The sequence below is a fragment of the Heteronotia binoei genome, chromosome 16, assembly GCF_032191835.1.
Source record: "Heteronotia binoei isolate CCM8104 ecotype False Entrance Well chromosome 16, APGP_CSIRO_Hbin_v1, whole genome shotgun sequence".
Classification (NCBI taxonomy): domain Eukaryota; kingdom Metazoa; phylum Chordata; class Lepidosauria; order Squamata; family Gekkonidae; genus Heteronotia; species Heteronotia binoei.
Window position 1 is genome coordinate 62729450 of NC_083238.1, and position 12130 is coordinate 62741579.

The 12130-nt window shown below is 44.3% G+C and overlaps 1 protein-coding gene across 3 annotated transcripts in view; it reads right to left on the minus strand.

The window, feature by feature from the left end:
• The window catches only part of IKZF2 (IKAROS family zinc finger 2), a 138396-nt gene that overhangs the window by 30293 nt on the left and 95973 nt on the right, over positions 1-12130 (minus strand). For all 3 annotated transcript variants that reach the window (XM_060256878.1, XM_060256879.1, XM_060256877.1), the window contains exon 4: positions 10997-11164. In XM_060256878.1, the coding sequence (XP_060112861.1) occupies positions 10997-11164 (168 nt within the window). The remainder of the gene's footprint in view (positions 1-10996; positions 11165-12130) is intronic.

Sequence of the window (12130 nt, forward strand, 5' to 3'; positions counted from 1 at the left end):
TAAAGGAACTGCGGATCTTATTACTTAATGCACTGGCTGTTGAGTCTCTTAACTGGATCTGAGGGACTCTTTTGTCTTGTACATCAAAACTAACAGAGATCTCTTCTTCAAAATGGTATGCCTCCACACTCCAGATCAGAATTATAACATTTTTTCTAAGAGATCTCAATTGATTCTTTTTGTTCCTTTCCAGATTTTCAGCCCCATTCTAAACATGTTGTCTCAAATGTTTAGGCTCGCTGAGGCCGACTCCCAAGTCAGTGTGCAGAGGACTGCAGCATCATGCTCAACAACTTCTCTGTATCTAACAGGGGGCTTTAATTTTGCTTTGGAGATTCTCTCTCTCATTCCCACCCCTCCCCCTGCAGAGGAAAGGAAAAGAGAACACCAGAGAACGAAACAGCAAAGAGCACAGAATCTCTTCGATGTGTATGAAATGGAATGCATAACTTTGCGGTGTGTGGTGTGTAAGCCCACAAGCTCTCCGTGACATCTTACTTTGCTAATCTGCTCCTCGTATCTACAAGAACCAGGAGCAAAGTTTGGCAAGAAGGAACAGGTTTCTGGACAAACAAGTTTTCCTGACTCACCTGCACGGATCAATTGGAAAAAATAAAAAAGGCCGAGGGTGGAGATTAGAAAGAAGGGAGAAATGGCAGGTAATAGGAGTGAGTCACAGAGCCTGGTGTGGGGCCTGGCGACACACTTGCTCCTGAGTGCCAAAGAAGCTAAACGACATGCTCAGCTCCCTGGGAGGAAGAAGGGAAGAGGAGGAAGTAGGAGAAAGGGAATGCAGCTGGTTTGGTCAGCTCTGAAAAAAGGGGGAGAGCAATGCACTCAGTTAGAGAGGGGGGCTGTGTTCTAGTATTTGTCTAGCAAGATTGTTAGCCTGTGTTTTCCCCTGCTTGCTGCTAGACTCACTGCTATATCGAGAGGAAGGGTGTTTCACAGATCTGTCCTGTGATGCACTGAAAAATCTGTTTTCTTCTGCTTCAATAACTCACTCAAACGTTCCATCCCTGTTGTGTTCTTGGGCATGCTTCAGAAATGTTGCTTTTCTCCACACAACTGAACTCAGTAAGAGATGGGCAAGCAGGCAAACGAGAGATTTTCAAGCAGACCAAACAGGGACTGTTATTTAACTCCGCAAGGTCCAGCTCTCCCAGAACGATTTGATGCCATTTGTTTAAAAGTGGCACTGGCGATTTCAGTTCTATCAAAGAAAGCATGAAGCACTGAACAATGGTTATGTAATCAGCACTCACATAAAAACGATACCTGTGTTCAAAAAGGTAATAGCTTAGGGAAGTGTACAAAAGCTTTTACAGAGCAATATGGACATTTACCATCAGTCTTGGTTCCTGGGGACAGCTGCCAGATAACTTCACAAGAGAGAAGATGATGATATTGGATTTATATCCTGCCCTATACTCTGAATCTCAGAGCAGTCACAATCTCCTCCACCTTCTCCCCCCCGTCCCCCCAACAGACATCGTATCAGGTAGGTGGGACTGAGAGAGCTTTTACAGCAGCTGCCCTTTCAAGGACAACTCCTGTGAAACCTATGGCTGACCCAAGGCCATTCCAGCAGGTGCAAGTGGAGAGTGGGGAATCAAACCTGATAAGAGTCCGCACACGTAACCACTACACCACACTGACCAACCCAGACAAATTAGATTCTGAAATCCCTATAGAAGTAGACGGGCTTCTTAACACTTTTAGAAGGAGTTGTTTCTTTCTAGATACTACCATATTTCCCCATACAAAGCACATATATTTTGAGATTTTTTTTGTGGGGGGGAAGGTCTGTTAAGTAAATGGAACACACTAAATGCAACAACAGGAGTCCGCAGCCTTTCTGAGCCATGGGCACCTCTGAAATTCTGATACAGTATGATGGGTGTAACCCATGTTCTTGGAGGGAGTGGAAGACGCGCAACGTTCGGGCTGAGAGAACTGCTGCCTACAGAAACCTGATGCAAGTTTAGCAGCTGTGCTGTCTGCTTCCTTCGTGGGGCTCTGCTGGTGCACTGGCAGATAAACCCAGCATCACCATGAGGGGGGAAGTCGCTGTCACCCTCTCTTTACAAACCCAGAATTTCTCACCACTGGGAAGAACGACGTGAGAACAAGTGTGCATGAAAAGGTTTCTCTACGACTATGAATCAAATGGGGGGGGGGGAGATTTCACAGGTACCTTGTCAGTTTTTTCATCCCTCCGCTATAAGGTTAAGGGGACTCCTGAAAGTGTTATCTGTAATCATATTTCCCCCCTACACTTCCTCTAAGCTAACCAGAATTCATCATTCGCCCCCCGCAACATGCTGATAAAGCCTCTGTTTTTGACATATACATACACCTGGTGTTGCCATCATCCAGGTGAGGCCTGGAGATCCCTTGGAATTCACAACTGATTTCCAGATGACTCCGATCAGTTTCCCTGCTTTTGGAGGTTTATGTATTTATTTTTATTTAGTGCATTTATAGTCCGCCCTTTCCTGTAATGGGCTCAGGGCGGATTGTAAGCATGATAAAGCAGTTAAAAATCTGAACACTAAAACGATAAAACAATCAGGACAAGCAAACAAGATAAAGGAGTGTGGATGGTGTAACACGTTTTATACGTTAAGGCAAATATGTCATAGATGTCCTAGATGTTGACCCGATGCCTAACAGTCCAGATGGTTGGTCAGCACAGGGGAGGTCTGTTAAAATGGCATAACCAATGAAATGAGGACGCCCACTTGCCTCAGACAAAAGCCTGGCAGAATAGCTCCGTTTTACAGGCCCTACGGTTGGATCCTGTGGCACTAGAACCTGCTGAGCTCCATTCTTTCCTCAACCTGCACCCTCCTCGGGCTCTGCTCCCGCCCCCAATCTCTACGAATTCCCCAACTTGGAGCAGGAAACCCTACACAGACCAGCTGATCTGTGAATGTTTCCTTACTGTGTTGTTATGCTGTGAGGTAGCTTGTTTGCCATAAATTAGCCTCAGAGTGCCTGCAGTTCCTCCTAAGCCAGGAAAGAGGGCTCCTCTATCCTAGAAGAAGCTCCCTCAAGCCTATCACAGTTCTGTGGGGTAGTGGCTGGACTGGGCTCAGGGAGACTCCAGGTTCAAATCCCCACTCTGACAGGGAAGCTGGTCAGATGACCTAGGGCCGGTCACACACTCTCAGCATAACCTACTTCTCAGGGTTGTTATGAGGATAAAATGGAGGTGAGGAAAACAATGTAAGCTACTCTTGGAGGGGGGGCATCTTGTAAATAAATACAGGCACCCCGCCCTTCACAAGAAAGGTTGAAATGCTTGGGGCTCTTTAGCCTGGAGAAATGTCGACTGCGGGGTGAAATGAAAGAGGTTTACAAGCTTATGCATGGGATAGAGGAGGTAGAGAAAGAAGCGCTTCTCTCCCTTTCTCATAATATGAGAACTCATGGACATTCAATGAAATTGCTGAGCAGTTGGGTTGGAATGGATAAAATGAAGTCCTTCACACAAAGGGTGGCACAGGAGGTGATGCTGGCTACCAGCATGGACAGATTCAAGAGGGGATTGTATAAACATACGGAGCAGAGGTCCATCAGTGACTATTAGCCACAGCATATTGATGGAACTCTGTCTGGGGCAGTGATTCTCTGGATTCTTGGTGCTTGGTGGGGGGACAGTGGGAGGTCTTCTAGCGTCCTGGCCCCATTGATGAACCTCCTGATGGCACCTCTTTGTTTTTTGGCCACTGTGTGACATAGAATGTTGGACTGGATGGGCCACTGGCCTGATCCAACATGACTTCTCTTATGTTCTTATGTGACACAGAATGTTGGACTGGATGGGTCACTGGCCTGATCCAACATGGCTTCTCTTATGTTCTTATGTGACACAGAGTGTTGGACTGGATGGGCCATTGGCCTGATCCAACATGGCTTCTCTTATGTTCTTATGTGACACAGAGTGTTGGACTGGATGGGCCATTGGCCTGATCCAACATGGCTTCTCTTATGTTCTTATATGGTCACCCTCACTGTAGTTAGAATGATGCCAAAGCTTGATTCCTGATAACAGGTACAAACTGTTAACAAGCCAGAGTTCTCGCAGCTTTACCACTACAGTGATGTTCCTGCACAACCACCCCATGGCAAAATAGCAATGAAAACTGTTATAACACCAGGATTTGTAGTAGGCAAGGCTTTTTTGTAGCAGGAACTCCTTTGCACCCCTGATGTAGCCAATTGTCAAGCGTTAGTCAAGATTTATGATAGGTTTATGACTTGTTGGCCATCCCCGTTTTAGAGACAGCCATCTGGCCTCACCAGAGATCCCCGTAGGAGGAGGCCAGGTCTACACATGCCTTGTCATAGAGTCTGTACCAGCCCAGTGAGTGGAGGTCACTTATTAATACTTTTTTGTTGAAAAAATCTGAAAATAAAAATATTAGAGTTTCAGAGAAGAAAGGTTCTAGAGTAACCTTTCACATGCCTTGCATCATTATCTCTTTTTTCCATCTTCAGAATGTGACTGAGGGGAATTTCCACATTCAGAGGCATTAAGACTCTGAATCCCAGAGCCAGGAGGCAACATGAGGGGGCGGCCTTGGCCTCTCTGCGCTCTTGTTGAATCCCTAGAGGAACTGGTTGGCCACTGTGGGAGATGGGCTCTTTTGATATTCTTACAAAGGTCTCAGTGTCTATGCCCTATGGTTGGCCCTTTAGAGCAACTGGTTGGCCACTATGTGAGACAGGATGACATTCATGGACCATTGGTCTGATCCAGCAGGGGTTCTTCTCAGGGGAAGGCCTCAACCTCTCTGCCCTGTTGTTGGGCCTCCAGAGGAACTGGTTGGCCATTGTGTGAGATGGGATGCTGGACTAAATGGACTATTGGTCTGATCAAGCAGGGCTCCTCTGATGTTCTTATACAGAGCCCTGTTCATGGGAGGGAAGTCTGAAAAACCCAATCACCTGTAGTCTGAAGTTGTACAGGTTATTCCACCTGCCTTACCACTTACCCACACCAAGGCCACCTTCTTCTGCTGCATGCATAGGGCAGGAATGGCATGTTGTCAGTTAGGCTGTTTTTAGAGATAACTGATCAAAGACTCTCTCTGGGATGGAGAAGAAGAATTCTTAAGGCCTGTGGCAGGACTGAAGCCAGTTGACAAGGCGTGAAATCAGCCCCATCAGCATCACCAGTCCAGCTCCAACCTCACTAGCAAGAATTACTGTCCACTGTCATCAGTGGGAATTTATCAAAGTAAGGATTTAAGACTGGGGAGACGAATGTCCAGTTTAAATATTGTACTGGGCTGTTTACTGGACTGTGAGTTTTAGACCTTCTTTAACCCTCTCCCCTGCTGTTTTGTCAAGATGGGTAGTTGTGTTTGTCTGTCTGTGGCAGTAGAAAAGAGCCAGAGTCCAAAGCCAGAGTTTTCTCCCTCTACCCTGAAGACGCCCTGGTAGTCCAGGATGGGAACAGAAAACTTATAGGACGCCACCTGGAATTTCCTAAAATTCTTTTATTTCTGGCTTTTAATTCATTGTCCAATCCAATAACTTTTAACTTGTGCATTGTTTTTATGGCATTATTCTCTTGTACATCATCCAGAACATGGTGTAAGCTGGGATAGTGTGATATATAAATCAAATTATCCTTATTACATTTGAGTAAACTAAAACTAAAAATGTTTTAGTAGGAAGGAAGAAGTTTCCTCCTCCTGAAAAGACAGAGAGGGAAGAACCTACCCCACTGCAGGGCTAGCTAAGGGTCAACAGAGGGGACAATCATCCATCCAGACGTAGAAATAATATAGCTTTTTAAGAGGTTATAGCTATATATTTAATATTAATAGTTGTATTATGGGATGTGTGTGTTTGGTGGGGTGGAGCACAGGGAATACAATATTCATGCAGCTCTTCTGCTTGACAGCAGTATCAAATGCGGCTCTTCGTGACCCATGGAGCAAGCACCACTGATCTAGAGTTTCTTATAATGAGATAAAGCAGAATACATTCTAACACCTTCCCAAAACATTAGATGAGAAATTAAGCACTAAAACTGTACCAAGGGAATATCTGCTGTTCCAACAAAAGCAGAAGTATATGTATTTTTTCTCCTTCTAATCTGGGTTGAAATATCAAAACTGAACATCAGGAGAGACCAACATGTTCAGCGTGCTGTTATGACAGGGCTGCCAACTCCAGGTTGGGAAATATCTGGAGATTTGGGGGGCGGGAGTCTGAGGAGGGTGGAGCTTGGGAAAGGGAGGGACTTCAATTGGGTATAATGTCACAGAGTCCGCCTTCCAAAGTCCGCCTTCTCTAGTTCTTGGTTTATTGGTTCTAGTTGGTTCATTGGTTCTAGATCTCAGTCACAGGGAGAACAGTTATAATAGTAGGAGAACTCCAGCTATCACCTGGAGGTTGGACTACGGGAAAACCATGTTTGTAGCGTTAAAGTTGTATAACTAATTACTGATACTCAAGAGTATTACATAATTTTATATCATAATTATTACTCTCCTATCATAAAGTTGAACCATTTACAAATACTTCTTTATGAACATACATGAAATAGCTATATAAGGGTACAAAAAGTCATATGAACATGTAATAAGGCACAGTAAGTGCAATACAAGGTCCACTGACACAAGAATGGTGATTTGCACACAGTTAATTATGAAGGTGCCAGAGTTTCTTTTCCAGAAAATGCAATGATATGCTTCCAGTAAAGATAGACGTGTTTCTATGGTGATTCTTAGTCTGACAAAACAAACTAATTTTTCTGGAACCACAGCTCAACTCATTACGCTTGTCAATTTCACAAGGCAACAGTTCTCTTTTTAGCGGCTAAGAAGCCGCAGGCTGAAAAGAATTAAACCTGGAACCAGTGCTCTATAAACTACAAACATCGTGTTACTGGTTAGTTACTCAAAATGGCACTGTCACTTCTCTGGGGATTGACAACCTTATGTTAAGAGGATGTTATCCCCTGTGTACTAGAAGAGAGGAGTACCTACTCCTGAATAGGCTGTTGCTTAGATTTATTACTTTTTGGCCACTGTGTGACACAGAGTGTTGGACTGGATTGGCCATTGGCCTGATCCAACATGGCTTCTCTTATGTTCTTATGCACTTCCTATATGGCCCAATACCATTTTCTTTTTCTACAATGTAAATACAATTTCTTATCTTGAAGCTGCTGCTTAACGTTGTTAATGAGGGAATGAGCTTGTAAGACCAAAGCAAACAGCCCAAACTACTCTTTGTAGGAGCCCTTCAAATTACTGTCTTATCAGTAGGAAACAGATCTTTGGGGTTTAACGGCCATGGACTGGCTTCTAAGTTTAAACAGAGTGCAATCCTAAATAGAGTTATACTCTTCTAAGTTCATCAACCTGAATGGAATCAGAACAGTACAATGCTGTCTAGAATTGCACTGTTACTGAGGCAACTTTAAAAAAATCTTTCTACTTCTTCTAATGTAATGAAAACCCAGACAATTCTAGATTCTTTAAGGATTTTGGTGTGTCTAGACAAGTTCCCACAATAATCACAAGAGAGTTTCCGTTGGCCAATAACCAGCAGATCAGTAATGTCCCATTCACAGAATGGATCGAAACCAGCCTTCACAAAACGTTTGTCAGTTGTCTTCCTTTCACTATTTTGAGGTTATTAACTTAAAGCCAAATGGGCTGAAGGAACCAAAGAATTTTGTAGACATATCCCCTGGGGCATTTTTCACATAGCTCTTGTGTGTCCAAATGGACATCCAACAGACACCAGTTGATGAACGGACAATGAACCAAGATAACTTCAAATGAAATTTTCAGTGGTTTTTAATCTGAACACCATATGTTTGATGTGTAAATGAACCTGAACAGAAACAGCAGAACACAAAAGTATATTAACACGTATTCTCAGAATCCCTACCCCACAAAAAAGACTTTTTCCTCTTTACACTCTATACTTTCATCCTTTATAAAAATTCTGCTACCACAGATCACGGATTATAACCAACATTTCCTGTAAAATTTATTTATTTACTTCATTTATACCCTACATCTCTACCTAATGGGGATCTAAAGCAGCTTACATCAGTCTCCTCTCCTCTTGTGAGTTAGGTGAGGAGGAGAATATGTGACTGGCCCAGGGTCACCCAGCAAGCTTCCTCTGGGAGAGAGCAACTCAGCATGCCAGGACATTGTGGGGCACTACATCACTTTAAGCCCCATGGCACAGAGTGGTAAAGCTGCAGTACTACAGTTGGAGCCCTCTGCTCACGACCTGAGTTTGATCCCAGTGGAAGCTGGTTCAGGTAGCCAGGTCCAGTTTAACTCAGCCTTCCATTCCAAGGGCAGTAAAATGAGTCCCCAGCTTGCTGGGGGGGAAAGTGTAGATGACTGGGGGAGGCAATGGCAAACCAACCTGTAAAAAAGTCTGCCATGAAAACGTCGTGATGCGACATCACCCCAGAGTCGGAAACAACTGGTGCTTGCATAGGGGACTGCCTTTACCTTTTTACATCACTTTAAGGGTGCAGAGGTGTTATCTCCTTGAATGGAATCAGAACTCTACTATAAACAGATACTAAAAGAGTAATCTGCAGCAGCTCTATTCAGAAGTATTCAGTATCACTTACTCTGAGAAAAGTGTTCATAGGACTGAAGCCTAGAAGTCATGTTCTCAGGAATAGATCTCTTAATTGCCACAAGTCAAAAAGATCATGGAATGCTTGAGATGAGAAGCTAAAAAAATGCATAAATTGCGTATTTTTCTTCTTCTTTTCTTGCGCATAGGCAACAACCCTAACAAAGGGGACTTTATGTTTAAAAGAATGGAGAAACGCATGGGCAATGTCTACCAGGTGAAACATGCAAAATTATGGCTTGGAAACACTTTAAAGATGTCCAGCTACCAATTGGCTTGGGAGTGAGATCCATATAGGTCAACTCTTGGTTTAAAGTAATGATTATTCTATTAAGTATTTAGTGTGTTAAAAAAGACAAGAAAAAACAGTATTGTGGAAATGATTAAAGGAACAGAAAAACGAGGAACAACGTGAAAAATACACTGTAAAAACTCCCAGGAAATATCATATATCACCTATGAAGTTCAAAATCCATGTATATTCATTTTGTACAATTATCTGAGTCTAAACTGGGACAGAAAACTAACCGGGATGAAACTGTACACGGAAACAAGATACGAACACGGGTCACTTGGACATTATTAAGATTTAAACAGACATGCATCAAAAAGTGATCTTCCAGCCATTTGTATGGAAAAGCAGTGGCAAAAATGTCATTGAGTTGTGTCCATTCATTCCAAATGCTTTTGTTTAAGATTGGAGCTTTTACACAAGATGTGACTTTTTAACAGGATCAGCAGGTTTGACCCTTGCCCAGATGACGGCATTTCCTCTTGGATTTTTGAACTCGCATCACAAACAGCGAGTCCGCCACGAATCAGAAGCACAGCTTTTATACTGGTCGGCTGACTAATTCCTATGCATGCCCATTTCTTCAAAATGCAACTTGGGTTTTGCAGGGTTCACAAAATGACAGAGATTATCAGAGACAGTAGAGCATGAAAGCACTGTAAGAATGCCTGTGTCATAAGGATACTTGCTGATGGAGACAGAAAATAATGAAAATTTCGTGATCAACTGATGCCAGGTTCACTGGAAGCAATGCAAATTTCAGTAACACTGATAGATTTGTCCACGGGATATTGTGAACTTTGCAGAGCCACAAAGTTTAAGCAAGCTTCAGAAAAAGCACCCAGCAGTGAAGAAAAAGACTGCAGATTTATACCCTGCCCTTCTCTCTGAATCAAAGACTCAGAGCGGTTTACAATCTCCTATATCTTCTCCCCCGACAACAGAGGTGGGTGGGGCTGAGAGGGCTCTCACAGCAGCTGCCCTTTCAAGAACAACTTCCTGTGAGAGCTCTGGCTGACCCAAGGCCATTCCAGCAGGTGCAAGTGGAGGAGTGGGGAATCAAACCCGGTTCTCCCAGATAAGAGAGCTCTGGCTGACCCAAGGCCATTCCAGCAGGTGTATGTGGAGGAGTGGGGAATCCAACCCGGCTCTCCCAGATAAGAGAGCTCTGGCTGACCCAAGGCCATTCCAGCAGCTGCAAGTGGAGGAGTGGGGAACCAAACCTGGTTCTCCCAGATAAGAGAGCTATGGCTGACCCAAGGCCATTCTAGCAAGTGCAAGTGGAGGAGTGAGGAATCAAACCTGGTTCTCCCAGATAAGAGAGCTCTGGCTGACGCAAGGCCATTCTAGCAGGTGCAAGTGGAGGAGTGGGGAATCAAACCTGGTTCTCCCAGATAAGAGAGCTATGGCTGACCCAAGGCCATTCCAGCAGCTGCAAGTGGAGGAGTGGGGAATCAAACCCGGTTCTCCCAGATAAGAGAGCTCTGGCTGACCCAAGGCCATTCCAGCAGCTGCAAGTGGAGGAGTGGGGAATCAAACCTGGTTCTCCCAGATAAGAGAGCTATGGCTGACCCAAGGCCATTCCAGCAGCTGCAAGTGGAGGAGTAGGGAATCAAACCCGGTTCTCCCAGATAAGAGAGCTCTGACTGACCCAAAGTCATTCCAGCAGCTGCAAGTGGAGGAGTGGGGAATCAAACCCGGTTCTCCCAGATAAGAGAGCTCTGACTGACCCAAGGCCATTCCAGCAGCTGCAAGTGGAGGAGTGGGGAATCAAACCCGGTTCTCCCAGATAAGAGAGCTCTGGCTGACCCAAGGCCATCCCAGCAGCTGCAAGTGGAGGAGTGGGGAATCAAACCTGGTTCTCCCAGATAAGATTCCATGCACTTCACCACTACACCAAACTGGCTCTCTACACCAAACTGGCAGTGGGGGGGGGGGGGGGGGGAAGCTACTCACTTTCCTAAATTTCACTTCTGACAATGTAATAAAATAGCCTTCCACTGCCACTACATGTCACGGTTTAATTTAGAAGTGAGAGGAACCGAGGAGGCAATGAAGACTCACCAGAGTGCGTCCTGAGGTGTCCTGTGAGGGCGTCCCTTCTCCGGCAAGCATAGCTACAGAAGGGACATTTAAATGGTTTCTCCCCAGAGTGTAATTTGATGTGCCTCAGCAGGTTGCCTTTTTGTGTGAAGGAAGCTCCACATTGGTTACAGTGAAAGGGACGCTCACCTATAGCGGAGAAAAACAACAGAATGTAACTGAGAATCCATGGACAGCAAACGTACCAATTCACTCTGCCTGTTCCGGGATGTACTTATAAGCAGGGCTTTTTTTGGTAGGAAAAGCCCAGCAGAAACTCATTTACATCTTAGCCCCCCCCCCCCCCCCATGCCACCATTGTTCCACAAAGGGTTTTTTGTAGAAAAAGCCCAACAGGGACTCATTTGCATATTAGGCCACACCCACTGACTCCAAGCCAGCTAGAACAGCATTGCTGCTAAATAATAGCATTCCTGCTTATAACTATATCTCAGGTAATTCAAACCTACAAAGACTAAAAATCTTTTATTAATTGCATTGAATTTTTATTATTTTTTATAAATTGCGTTGAATTTTAACAATTTCATTGGTGGCAATTTGGCAGTGGAGGCCCGCCTGAGGAACTTTTCCGAGACTCGATCTTTTATTTATTTATTTTAGGCAATTTATACTCTGCCCTTTCCCAAGGATGGGCCCAGGGAGGATCACAACATTCTAAAAACAGTATAAAAACAACAGTAAAAACCAGAGTAATGTGGACATCGCAATTTGACAGATCGTAATAAATTATAAATGGCGGCTCAGTTGGGCACATATTATGTGAACCAAAGATAGTAAATAAAATAAATTTATGTTTTAGCAGAGATGGATCACCACATAGGGCCAGTCAGTGGAGTAGGACGCCCACTGCTTCAACCAAAGGCCTGGCGGAATAGCTCCGTTTTACAGGCCCTGCGGAAAGATAACAACTCGGTGAGAGCCCGGATCTCTGGTCTTCAGTATGGAAGTCAAACCCTCTGGAGGTTTATCATGCTTGGAAGTCAGAAGCATCTAAAACTACCATTTACAGAAGATTCTTAAAGCTGACAGGCTAGATTCAAGTCCAGTAGCCCCTCCAGATGTTCACCATAAAAGCTTTTGAGAGTCAAAGCTTGC